Genomic DNA, 14,273 nt, shown 5'->3' on the forward strand with positions numbered 1-14,273 from the left:
GCATGGACACTGACAGAGTATGTTTCAGGATTAAGCTCGAAATATACTGTCGACCACTCCTTTAACTGACAAACGCGCCAAGTCTTTGGGTTAAAAAAATCAAACTCAACATACTTAAAATCACTCAAGTCGGCTCCCACTTGAGTTATTCGGACATTGCCATAACCGTAGTAAACAATATATTCCAGTAAATTCGACATGTCTCCTCACCTATAAAAAATAGGACCAACCAATCAAATCTTTGCTACCGGGTCACCTAAGAATATAGGTACTACCGTACCAACTTCAAATATTTCCAACCGGACTAACTAAAAATAATTACAGCCGGACTAACTAAACAAATATTTACTATCAAGCCAGGAACTATTCGGGGAATGCTGCCCTGACTTCTCGCCTCAAGATTCCCTTGCTCGACTGACCTGTCTCTTGAGCGACCGAGCATATCGGAAAACGCCTACCTGACAACGGTTTTTGGGAAAGAAATGCCGTACAACTTCTCCTAGCTAACCACGGTGTGGGAGAATCTACTTTTTGGAAGAAAATTGCCCCATAGGTACCTCTCGGGAACGCTACCCGATCCTGTATTATTTGTGAAAAATGTAAAAATCGAATAGTACTTGTGGAACTAAGAAAAAATGTATTACTTAAAGAAATCTCCTTTAAGCGAAGGATTATCAGCAGTATCGGGGCTTTTCATTGTAAAAAATCATGAGCACAACCATGATGGCCGTTGGTTCGCACGAAAATTTGTAGAATTCGAAATATTTACTATCGGGCTAACTACATAAATATTTACTATCGAGCCAGGAACTAGTCGGAGAATGCTGCCCTGACTTCTCGCTCAAGATTCCCTTGCTCGACTGACGTGTCTCTTGAGCGACCGAGCATATCGGGAAACGCCTACCCGTCAACGGTTTTCGGGAAAGAAATGCCATAGAACTTCTCCCGGCTGACCAGGTGTGTGTGAATCTACTTTTTGGAAGAAAGTTGCCCCATAGGTACCTCTCGGGAACGCTACCCGATCCCGTATTATTTGTGAAAAATGTAAAAAATCGAATATTATTTGTGGAACTAAGAAAAAATGTATTACTTAAAGAAATCTCCTTTAAGCGAAGTATTATCAGCAGTATCGGTGCTTTTGATTGTAAACTATGAGCACAACCATGATCGCCGTTAGTTGGAACGAAAATTTGTAGAATTCAAAATTTGATGGTAAATCAGTAATGATGTCACGATATCTACGGTCTGGCAATGAAAAGTTACCGTTGCCGATCTGTTGATGAGAAAGGCAATAGAGCATCAGCTTTTCCCCTCGTGCTGAGCTCGTGCAACTCGCCCAAAGTTAGGGCATCTCCAACCGGGCGACCCAAACGGACGCGCTGGGCCGTCCGTTTTGGGCCGTTTGCGTGGCCGAACGGACACCCGGACAGCGGCCCGCGTCCGCGTGTCCGTTTGGGTCGCACGCTGCGCCCAACGCGCGGACGCAGCGCATTGGTAATAAAATAAAACAGAAATGAAAATAAAAAAGGAAAAGAACAAAACATAAATTTAAACTAGTTGGTCATTAAACTTAGCCCTATTTTGGGCAAATTTTACACAAAAGAAAGCCATATATGGCTTTAAACTAAAAAAAGCAAACCCTAGCCGGGGTTTGCGAGCTCGCGGTGGCCGCCGGCAGTACTACCCCCAGTAGTACTCGTCATCGTCGGCGTCGATGACGACGACGCCGCCCGGCGGCGACGCGGCTGTTCCGGCTCGACACGCCGGAGGGCACCGGGACTCCGGCCGGGGGTCCCACCGCGCCCTTTCCCGGGCGGAGTGCGCGTTCGGCGGGCTCGCCGGCCCGCGCGCGCCGTGTCCTCCGCGCGGACTCCTGTCGGAGCCGCTCCTCCGCCCTGCGTGGCCGGGCGCTCCTCCTCCGCCGAGCGCGCGGCCGGCGCTCCTCCTCCCGGAGCGCCGCCCGACGCGTAGCGGCCTCCTCTCGACGGCGCGCCGGCCGGAGGAAGGCCCACGCGTCCGCCCGGGCGTCCTCCCGGGCCTTCCCGGCCGCCTCCTCCGGCGCGGAGGTGCGCGGCGTCTCGGCGAGGAGCGGCCATTTGGCCGGCTCGTCGAGGTCCCGTCGCTCGCGGACGCCGCGAGCGCCGCCCTGCGGCTCCGGTCGTTCTCCTCCTCCCAGGGCCGCGGCCGCGGCGGGGCCGGGGCCGGGGCGCGGGCTCGCCGATGTAGAGGCCGGCCGGGCGCGGCCGCCGCCCGCCAGCGGCCGTGCTCGGGCCGCGCGCGAGGCCGCGCCGTCGCGGATGTGAAGCACGTGCGCCGCCGCGCATCGTGCTCCACCTCGAACCACAAGTCCCGGTTGGGACTTGCGTCGCCGTACGCGGGGTCCTCGCCGGAGGTCCGCCGGCAGCCGAGCGCGGCGCCTCCGGATCTCGGCGTAGCGGGCGCGGCCGGACGCCGGGATGGGCGGCACCGGAACCCGATCCGGGCTCGAGGTGCCGGCCGTGGGGAGGTGCACGTCCCCCACGGCATTGGGACGCCGGCGTCCCCGAACATCCGCGCCACCGCTACGGTGACGTAGATCCGGTCGCGTCGCGGCGTCGCCGGCGGCCCCATGGCGAACGGCGGCGCGGCGCGACCGGCCGGCCGCCGGCCTCGTGGTCGTTGGCGGATGGCGAGAACTCGCGCTTCGGGGCCATGGCGGCGCGGAAGCTCCGAGCTCGCGCGTGCGGCCGGAGTGGAAAGTGGGGACCGGATAGGGACAGTCCACTTCCCCGATCCACATTTAATAGGACCGGGGCACCGACGAGTGGGCCGGCCACGCGGACAGGGCGGACACGCGAGGACGCCGCGTGCCATCCGCGGCCACGCAAACCCGGCCCAGATTTGGGCCGGGTTTGCGTCGCTCCGGACGCCGCGGCCGTCCGCTTTTGCGGTGCGTCCCCGCGTTGGGCCGGGTTTTTGTCCGGATCGACCCATCCGGACGCGCGGGCGCGGGATGGGTCGCCCCGTTGGAGATGCCCTTACCGCACTTTCCTCCACCGTCCAGATCCCGCGAAAAGAGAAACAGAGAAAGAAATTGAAAAGCGAAAGCGAAAGCTGTAGCACGGAGACGGCAAAAGATTAGCCGGTGGGTACCGGCGATACAGAGCAGCAGCACAGAGAAAGGCGATAGTTACTTGTACCCTCAAAAAAAAAAAAGGCGATAGTTACTTGTCTCGTCCTTTTTACCATGGTTCGCCAGCCCAATAGTACCCCTGGACACTTTGACTGCCTCCTTGACCGGGCCGGCCCACCCAGCAAACCCACCCCGGCTGGCCGCTCCTCTCCCCTCGCCAGATATTTCTCCGCGCAATAAAGCCTGCAGATAACGCCGGTGACTCACTGAGAATCCGGGCCCACCTGTCGCCGACCACGCGGTGACCCCACCCGTCAGCCATGTCCAGCGCGTCCCCTCCCCGGCCTTCTAGGGTTTTGTCCACCCGAGCCGCTATAAAGCCGCGCCCGCCCCGCCCAGTACGCCTCTCACACCAACACCTCCTCCCCACCGCCGCCACACAGATCTAGGGTTTCTTCTCCAGCGGCGGCGCAAGATGTCGGAGCGGGTTCAGGGAACCGTCAAGTGGTTCAACACCACCAAGGGCTTCGGCTTCATCACGCCGGAGAACGGCGGCGAGGACCTCTTCGTCCACCAGTCGGCGCTCAAGTGCGACGGCTTCCGCAGCCTCAACGAGAACGAGCTCGTCGAGTTCGTCATCTCCTCCGGCGACGACGGCCGCACCAAGGCCGAGGACGTCACCGCGCCTGGCGGAGGCACGCTTCCCGGCGGTCCCCGCCCCGGCGGCGACGACCGCGGTGGCCGCGGCGGCGGCGGGTACGGTGGCGGTGGAGGCTACGGTGGCGGCGGCGGCTACGGCGGTGGAGACCGCTACGGAGGAGGCGGTGGCGGCGGCTACGGAGGTGGCGGCGGCGGCCGTGGCTGCTACAAGTGCGGCGAGGAGGGCCACATCTCCAGGGACTGCACTTCTGGAGGAGGCGGTGGCGGCGGCTACGGTGGTGGCGGCGGCGGCGGCTACGGAGGCGGCGGCGGCGGCGGCCGTGGCTGCTACAAATGTGGCGAGGAGGGCCACATCTCCAGGGACTGCCCGCAGGGCGGTGGCGGCGGCGGCGGCTACCGCGGTGGCGGTGGAGGTGGTGGCGGCGGCGGCGGGGGTTGCTTCTCCTGCGGCGAGTCTGGCCACTTCTCCCGCGAGTGCCCCAGCAAGGGCAACTAGGCGCTGCAGATCGTCAGATCTGCCTGCCCTGTTTCCTTTCGCTCCTCGTACCTTGCAGCAAGTCATACCCATCAGTAGCTCTTGCCCCTAGTCTTTACTTCCGTTGCTCGTCGAATGAATTGGTCAACTGTGGTCGTAGCTGAGCCCTGGCTTCAGCTGCAACGACAGCGAAAAAATCGGATCTGAAAAATGCCGAGAACTGCACTATCTATCACTACCCGTTGTTCCCTTGGATGGTTGTCACAAAATTTTGATCTGAAGAATTTCCGACAAGTTTTACTATCGTGCAATGCATCTATTGCTGTGATTCGTGTTGTGCAATAGAGTTGATTTACTTGGGAGGACATGGGTTTAGCCCCATTTGCTTGTTCCCAGCATCCGAGACCTTTATTCTTGCGCGCTATCCACCGTTAAAGCCAAGAATATGTGCTCCCTTTGTAGCTTATGCTGCAGCAGAATTTTATCGATATCTGTTCGGTGGTTCAAGCATATGATCTTTATTCTTATGTGCTCTTTAGAGTTGACAGCAAGAATATGTGCTCTCACATCTTATGCCGCGTTCAAATTATTATGCGATTAATTTGAAGCATTTGAGAATTTCTTCATGTACCACAGCTACGAAGAATATGTCTCTGAATCTGTCCTACTACTTGCATCAGGTGCCCTCTTTGACAGGCCGATCGATTCACATATGTATGTAACACCAGCGAATCTGATCGACATCATTGTTAATTCGAAATGGCTCTCATTGCAAGCTAACAAAACTGGGCGATTTTGATGAAAATAACCTTTCCGGCGAAGAAAAGCACGGAATGACTCTCGGGACAAACTATTTTACTGGACTAATCCTTTTGTGTGGCGCTCGAAAAGCGCTCTTTCGAGCGCTGCCACACTTACATCTTGTCTGACGTGGCACGGTTGATGCTGCGTGCTGTTGACCAGCCGATGTGGTGGCGCCGTTCGCATGGACGCCACATTTTGAATGTGTGGCGTTGCTCGGAAGGATACCACACATCCTGTTATGTGTGGCGCCCGAGCCGCTCTAGCCCGATCGGGCTTTCTTCTCTTCTTTCTTTTCCTCTCTGCTTCAATCGCCGTTGGCCGCCTCTCCTCCTCCCCTCACCAAATCCACCAAGGATTCGTCAGATCTGGCCGGCCATTTCGATCCCCATCCATTGTTCAAGGTATTCCCCTTGGATTCTCTTCGATTCATTCAAGATTTGCTCGGATTTAATTTAATTTAGACATGAAACCAGAATATGAAATTTTAGGACATGAAATCCATATTCTCATGTATGCGTTGAAATCCATATTCTCATGTATCTATGTGTTGGAACCCTAGATTTGTTGGAACCCTATATTTCTTGAAACCCTAGATATATTCTCATGTATGTGTTGAAGTCCATATTGTAATGTATGTATGTATGCCTCATATTTGTTAGGAAAACCCAAATTTAAAACATGTATGGTGACAATATGGTAGTTCTTATTGTGTGTATTTGTGAAAAATGTTGGATGGTGTGGCTCCTAGATGATTATTATGTGAAAAAATTTAGAACCCAAATGCATTCTATTGTGTTACATATGATAGATTTGCTTAGGAAATGTATTCTATTGTCTTTCATATGCCTAGCATTTGCTTAGAACGACTCATATTTGTTAGGAATAACTCATAATATGGTGTATTCGTGTAAAAATGTAGGATGGTGGCGCTCCTAGATGATCAATATGACAGAGAACACCGGGCATATCATATCGCGGAAAAGAGGAAGGTACTAATATTTATTTTGTTAACACCTCTTGTTTTATTCCATTAGATATGGCATAATATTACTCCCTCCGTTCCTAGGTATAAGCCATATAGTTTCTGGCATGGAAATTAAAGAATGCATATTTATAAAAAATTACACCATGTTTGTCTAGGTTTAACCATAGGCAATTGAACATAAGCTAATAGAGGACTTTGCATAAGATAAGAAAACCTAATCAAATCTGGAAAAATATTGTCCATACAAGCGGGGCAACGCAATACACCTTATATTCTGGAATTTTTCTCAAAACACTATATGGCTTATATATAGGAACGGAGGGAGTATGTGTCTGGATGTGCTTGTAGATTCTTGAGCCCTTGAAGATTCGTTACCACGGTTGCATGAAGGACATGCCGTATGACGAGCGGTACGCGAAGCACATCGAGCCTACCGGTCTTCTACCGTTCATCTCACTTGTAAGACGGGGGCCCGCCGAACATGAACGCCGCGGTAATCACCGCGCTTGTCGAACGGTGGAGGCCGAAGACGCACACCTTCCACTTGAGGGCCGTCGAGATGACCCCTACTCTTCAGGATGTTTCCATGATCCTTGGTCTTCCTATTTAGGGCGAGCTATTGTGTATGAACACAACTTCTGATGGGCGACACGGGCAGATGGAGGACCTTATTGGCATGGCTCCTCCGGAGCCATCAAATAAAAATATAGAGCTCCCGTCGGTGCAAATTACAAGTGGATCAAGATTAACTTTGGAAAATGCCCCATTGGGGCCAACGTTGACACTGTCCGAACATAGTCCAGAGTGTATTTGTGGTATGTCATTTCGAGGACTCTTTGCCAACAATGGTGGGAAGTTGGTTCATTGGTCTTGGCTCAAGGCACTGACGAAGTTAGAGCACCCGTGGAGTTGGGGAACAGCGACACTTGCCTACCTGTACCGTCAGGTAATGATTTGCTATCTTTAATATTCTTGTATAGTAGTATTCTAGACAAAGTACTAACCAAATTTCGTATGTACGCAGTTGGACGAAGGTTGTCGCAGGACTGGTGTCGGCGGGATTGGTGGATGCATGCTCCTACTTTCCGTATGGAGCTGGGAACGCCTACCAGTTGGGTGGCCCGAGATTTACAAAAAGAGGCCATGGGCTCATTCCGAGAACCTTAATCGGGAGCCCACTTGGGCATACCAGTTGGACTATGTCTCGGAGATGATGAACGATCCAACTGTCATGTACATGCACTACACTGAGGAGTTGGACACTCTTACCTCTGAGCAGGCAACCTTTCTGAAGCCATCACACTTTTGCTATCTTTTTTCATAAATTCCACTGACATGTTGTAAAGTTTGAAATATTTGTATGTTGCAGGTGGATTGGGAGCCATATGGTAGGTTTGACCATATTGGCTCGGCGATGGGAGACCTCAACCCTAAGTGCTTGGAGGAGGCGGGTTTCTGGCGTATGCGGTGCCCACTCATATGCATGTGGGCGGTTGAATACCACCAGCCGCACAGAGTGATGAGACAGTTTGGGTTGTATCAGCACTGCCCACCTCAGTGGCAAGACACGAACCGCACGTTCCATAGGTAAACTTGTTGATTGAAGCGATGGAAGCTTACTTCATCCATTGTTCTATTCAATTCACTGTACAAACATGTGCTCCAATGTCTTGCAGGCTTGATAGGAAGCAGCAGAGGAAGATCCAGAATTGGCCTGACCATCACATGAATCACGTGACAGTGTTCGCGCATTGTTTGGACGCGGTACGGAATGGCGGACATGTCGAGGTTAGGCCGTATGACGCGGAAGCTTTCAACAACTATCTCCATTGGTTTCTGGACAACACACGTATCGAGTTAGTGAACCGCGCGTACGAGGAATGTTGGACAAGCCCATCATGTTCGACGAGGTTGCGCAAAGCCAGTACGACAGGATTGTTCGAGGAGGGAGATCGACTTCTATTGTTTCCTCCCTAAACTTCGTGGTAATGTATTCTCTCATTAGCTAGTTCATCATCTATATTAACATGTGCTCGCCCAAAGTGTTTACAATATGTTTGTCACAGCGGACCGAGATCAAAAAGACTCCTGAGGAGTGCGAGATTGTTTGGGATAACAGCCTTAAAGATGAAAATGCTAGTCACCGCTGCGGAATTTCATTAAGGTATGGTTAACAACTTTGAAGGTAAGCTATTGCATTTGGCGACTCTAACTCTGAATTCCATGACACAGCGCACTGCACAGAGACACCACACCGTGTGTTAAGGTTGAGCAGTTTGCTTGTGGACAATTAGAATTGTTGGCGCGATCGCTAAAATATTCCCGCGCTTGTACCACCCACGCGGCCACGCCCCACATTTTACTCCCGTAACTTCCGCAGTACTGATCTTCTCCTCCCGTTCCCTTCGGCCCTTCCACTAGAGTTAGAGAGAATACTCTAGGACGCCTCTGCCGAAGGAGCGAGAGCACGAATGGACCTCCCGCTGCAAGCCTGCAACTTCCCGGCCGCCTCATGGAGTCATGGGTACTTATCTAAATCTTTGATCTTCTCTCTACTGCACGCGATCGGAAAAAAACTTTACATTTTTTTGTTCCCATGGGCGCCACACAGTAGAACATTTAACACCAAAACATATTGTAAGCAAAGTCGCCAAGTCCTTAGCCGTGTGGAGCCTTGCAGCTTGTTGTCTTGGAGCTTGTTGTCTTGGTGCTTGTTGCTTTGGAGCTTGTTGCGAAGGAGCCTGTTGGCTTCGAGGTTGTTGCGAAGGAGCTTGTTGGCTTAGACTTTCATGGCTTGGAGTTTGTTGGCTAGGACGTTGTTGGCTTGGAGGTTGATTTGAAGCTTGTTGGCTACTTGATTGTTGGCTTGTGCTAGCATTATTGCCCTTTGACTTCTTGCCATTTGAACATGTTCTTCTATTGTGCCCCTTACTATTGCATGATCCACAATGAGTTGTCTCGCGAGCCTCTTGGAATAATTTGTTTCCCGAATGACCCCATATATCCATATCTCCGTGATACCTCTTTGTCTTTCTTGTTCCTTGTTGCACAACCTTCCATTCCGGATCTGGCCAAACTTGGACTCCATGATACTCCGGCCATTGTGATTGGTCCAAGTAGGGAGAAAACCTTGGAGCCCATGTCCTTTTTGTGGCTTCGATGGAGAACTCGTACTCCCGAACGGTGAGCGGGTGATTATAGTCCACACGTCTAATGCGTGCCTATGTGAGCAAGTGAGAGCAAGCGAAATGAAGCAAAGATGGCCTCCTACATGTGCATTCACATGTCTTTAGGGACACACAGAAAGCTCGGCCTCCGTGTTGGACACCACCTTGTATGGTGCCTCCCGGCTCAGTCACTTGATAAACCCAATCAACATTGTCATAACATGTAGCCGTTTAGGAGTACGCCTTCCTTGCCTGAAATTCCATGAACTCTTCAACCTTCGTTGGGAATCCGTAGTTCTTAGCAATTTATTTCTCCGTTTCTTCGGTGTAGTTTTGGAAATAGACATTCAACTTCTCAAATGTGTATTGAATTATTGCCGTCACGGGCAATGCACAGACACCCTTCAGCACATTATTGAAGCATTCAGTCATGTTGCTTGTCATTTGACCATATCTCCTCCCATCCTCATCATAAGCTCGTGCCCACTTTGAGTTAAATATAAGGTGCCTCTGAAGAAACTCATAACCACCTACGTTGAGCTCTTTGTGCTTCAGCAAGCCGTTGTATAGGTTTGCGAAGCGGCGCTCGGAGTAAGCGAGGCAACAATCTTGAAGAAGGTCAACAACTTTTTGTTCTTACATGCCCGGTAGAAGTTTGCACAAAAATGCCTCATGCACCATCGGTGGTGCAAGGGAGCATGCCCGGGAATATCATCTCCACCGGTTTGAGAATTCCTTGATGACGATCCGAGATAACACACACTTCCTTTGAGGGTGGTATGTCCCTCGTCCTCAATATATGAAAAAACCATTCTCAGTTATCATTGTTCTCAACCTCTACCAACGCAAAACCCAATGGTACTAAATGGTTGCTCGCATCATTTTCTATTGCCACCAATAGTGTGCCCTTGTACTGCCCAATCAAGAAGGTACCATCGACGATGATGATCGACCTACAATGTTCGAATGCCCTCGTGCATTTCTCGAATGACCAAAATGCACGATGAAATAGCCTTACTCTTTTACCGCCATGTAATGTCATTTTGGTACTAGAAGGCTCCACCACATGAACCATGCCCGAGTTAGTAGCGGCCATCGCTAACAACAACCTAGGGACTCGGTTGTATGCTTCCTCCCAATCACCGTATAACATCTTGAATGCGGCTTGTTTGGCCTTCCATGCTGAATGGATCGTATCGATCCAGGGGGGGGGGGGGTGAATGGACGCTACGTCAAGTTTTAAGCTTTTTCGTTTTTAGTGCAACAGAAGGTAAAGGTGATAGCTTTAGCAATGGCGGTGTTCCTACAATGATCCTAGACAAGTACAACAAGCAAAGGAATCAAACAAGATAGTAAGAGTAAGGAGCGGGACAACCGGAGGGCGCGGAGACGAGGCGAGGTTTGTTTCCAGCAGTTCCTCCCACAAAAGGGAGTACGTCTGCGTTGAGGAGGTGCTAGCCTCACACAAGAGGCTAGACGGCCACACCACGAAGGAAGGCCTCACCTTCTTCCTCGAGAGAGCTCCACAAAGGTGCTCCCCCTTCTCCACTATGGCACCGGTCGAGGCGGTGATTCCTTCACAAGGTTGGGGCGAGCTCCACACCACAAGGAGGCTCCCAACAACCTATGGGGCTAGTACAACACCAAGCTAGCCTCCATAGGTGCACTTCTTCCAAGATTCCACAATAGGAACTCTACCACCAAGATCCACTAAGGACTACCACGAATTGGTGAATTTTCTCTCGGTAGAACGATAGATCGGGGTCTCCTCCACCACTCCTCAAAGTATGAGCAAGATTGATTGGGTAGGGAGGGAGATCCACTCAGTTTGAGCTCAGCAACAATGGAGGAGAGAGAGAAGAGCTAAAAACGAGCTGGGGAAGAAGAGGCCTTTATATAGGTCTCCTCAAATCCAACCGTTATGTGCAGTTTTGGCCTAAGCGGTACTACCGCTTTGTGAAAGCGGTACTACCGCTCTGAGTTCGAAATCCCCACAGAACTTGTCCACGTGGACACAGAGCGGTACTACCGCTCACGGTACCGCTCGAGGTACCGCAATAGGGTCCAAACCTTACTGGACTCAAAGCGGTACCGGAGCGGTACTGAGGCGGTACTGCCGTAACTAGTTACGGTACTTGAGCGGTACCGTGGGCGGTACTACCGCTTACAAGCGGTACTACCGCTCATGGTACCGCAGAGGTACCGTAACTAATACTGTGGGACAATATCGTGTGAAATCCTCAGAGCGGTACCTCAGAGCGGTACCAGTAGGGATAGCGGTACTACCGCTCCTGGTACCGGTAGTACCGCTATGGCTAAAACTGCTTTTCCTCTTTTCCTCTCCTACCATGTTACCTCGCGACACACACGCAAAACCAGAAAACTTAAGAACTACGCTTCAGTCTTCCGATCATAATGTGTTCAGCGAGGGCACCGTACATATTGCAAACATATCAAAGACAATCTTTGTGCACGGTTAGAATTACTCGAGTGTTGTTATCAAACACACAAAACACGGGATATAGATCTTGCTCCTACAATCTCCCCCTTTTTGGTGTTTGATGACAACACACAAATTTGCAATAAAGCATAGGATATTATGATAGAGTATTTGGTTTGCAAAAGAAGATGGAGCTCCCCCTATATATGTGCATATCTCGAATCAGCATAAGTGTACAAATGCACATATCCTAAAGAGAAACTCTCCCTAGATTCTACAAACCAAGCACAAGTGCTAAGAAGGACATATGACAAGATCATATAGCACAAGCACAATATGGAGGTAAACATAAGAGCATATAAGAGACTTTGGGTGAATCTTTCATACCTTCGCCTTGAGAAAACCCAAACTCACAATAAATGCCTCCATAGAATTGATGTAGCCAATCAAGAGATAAATAGTGAAGACCATTAGGCTACGAACGATTAAGTCTTAATACAAACCGGGGGATCGGGAGATCCACAAATAGAGTAGCAAACACACATACGAATAGAGTTCCAAATAGCTAGGGAAAAGATTTGATGCCAAGGCCGAAGAACCAAAAAGAAGCACCAAGCCCTTGGCATCCCCATGCAAATTCCCGTCCTAAAAGATCAACTTCTCCCCCTGATACGTCTCAAACGTATCTATAATTTCTTATGTTCCATGCTACTTTTATGATGATACTCACATGTTTTATACACATTATATGTCATATTTATGCATTTTTCGGAACTAACCTATTGACGAGATGCCGAAGTGCCGCTTCCGTTTCTGCTGTTTTTGGTTTCGTAAATCCTAGTAAGGAAATATTCTCGGAATTGGACGAAATCAACGCCCAGCATCTTAGAATCACACGAAGCTTCCGGAACACCCGAGAGCCGCCAGAGGAGGGCCCTGTGGGCCCCAGATGATAGGCTGGCGCGGCCAGGGGGTGGGCCGCGCCCCCCTACTGTGTCGTCGCCTCGTCAGCCCTCCGACTCCGCCTCTTCGCCTATTTAAGCCTCCTCGACCTAAAATCTCGATACGGAAAAGCCACGGTACGAGAAACCTTCCAGAGCCGCCGCCATCGCGAAGCCAAGATCTGGGGGACAGGAGTCTCTGTTCCTGCCACCGGGACGGGGAAGTGCCCCTGGAAGGCATCTCCATCAACACCACCGCCATCTTCATCAACGCTGTTGTCTCCCATGAGGAGGGAGTAGTTCTCCATCGAGGCTAAGGGCTGTACCGGTAGCTATGTGGTTAATCTCTCTCCTATGTACTTCAATACAATGATCTCATGAGCTGCCTTACATGATTGAGATTCATATGAGTTTTGTATCACTATTCATCTATGTGTTACTCTAGTGATGTTATTAAAGTACTCTATTCCTCCTCCATGGTGTAAAGGTGACAGTGTGTGCATCATGTAGTACTTGGCGTAGGTTATGATTGTAATCTCTTGTAGATTATGAAGTTAATTATTGCTATGATAGTATTGATGTGATCTATTCCTCCTTCATAGTGTGATGGTGACAGAGGTGCATGCTATGTTAGTACTTGGTGTAATTGCAATGATCTATCATGCACTCTAAGGTTATTTAAATATGAACATCGAATGTTGTGGAGCTTGTTAACTCCGGCATTGAGGTGCTCTTGTAGCCCTACGCAATTAGTGGTGTTCATCATCCAACAAGAGAGTGTAGAGTGGTTTTATTATGTGATCAATGTTGAGAGTGTCCACTAGTGAAAGTATGATCCCTAGGCCTTATTCCTAAGCATCGAAACTCCGTTTATTTACTGTTCGTTGCATGTTTACTCGCTGCCATATTTTATTCAGATTGCTATTACCACTCATATACATCTATACCACCTGTATTTTACTATCTCTTCGCCGAACTAGTGCACCTATACATCTGACAAGTGTATTAGGTGTGTTGGGGACACAAGAGACTTCTTGTATCGTGATTGCAGTGGTTGCTTGAGAGGGATATCTTTGACCTCTTCCTCCCCGAGTTCGATAAACCTTGGGTGATCCACTTAAGGGAAACTTGCCGCTGTTCTACAAACCTCTCGCTCTTGGAGGCCCAACACTGTCTACAAGAATAGAAGCACCCGTAGACATCAAGCACTTTTCTGGCGCCGTTGCCGGGGAGGAAAGGTAAAAGGCACTCATACTCCGGTCTCAGGTAAAGTACTTTTTTGGCGCCGTTGTGTGTGTGCTCGAAGCTATTTGCTTTAGATCCTGCAATTGCATCTTTTTGTTTCTTGTTTACACTAGTTAGGCATAATGGAAAACAACAAAAATATGAGAGATCTTTATGAACTTTATCTTGAATTGGGACATGATGTGTTTGAAGAGAGAATTAAAAAACCCATGGAACTTTATATGCATGCTAATGGGAATGTTATTAATATGAATGCTTTGAACACTATTGTTGCTAATGCTATGGAAAATTCTAAGCTTGGGGAGGTCGGTTTTGATGAAAATGATCTCTTTAGCCCTCCGGGTATTGAGGAGAAAGTTTATGTTGATTACGATATGCCTCCTATATATGATGATTATAATGATAGTGGTCTTTTGTTGCCACCTACTATGGAGGATAAAGCTT

The 14,273-nt window shown here is 50.0% G+C and overlaps 1 protein-coding gene across 1 annotated transcript; it reads left to right on the forward strand.

Moving 5' to 3' along the window:
• The first annotated feature begins 3,516 nt into the window (after positions 1–3,516).
• LOC124692077 (glycine-rich protein 2-like) lies at positions 3,517–4,550 on the forward strand. Its single transcript, XM_047225377.1, has one exon. It carries the CDS (start codon positions 3,588–3,590, stop codon positions 4,266–4,268), a length of 681 nt encoding a protein of 226 aa, XP_047081333.1. The 5' UTR covers positions 3,517–3,587; the 3' UTR covers positions 4,269–4,550.
• Positions 4,551–14,273: the final 9,723 nt, after the last annotated feature.

The sequence above is a fragment of the Lolium rigidum genome, chromosome 2 (assembly GCF_022539505.1).
Source record: "Lolium rigidum isolate FL_2022 chromosome 2, APGP_CSIRO_Lrig_0.1, whole genome shotgun sequence".
Taxonomy (NCBI): Eukaryota; Viridiplantae; Streptophyta; class Magnoliopsida; order Poales; family Poaceae; genus Lolium; species Lolium rigidum.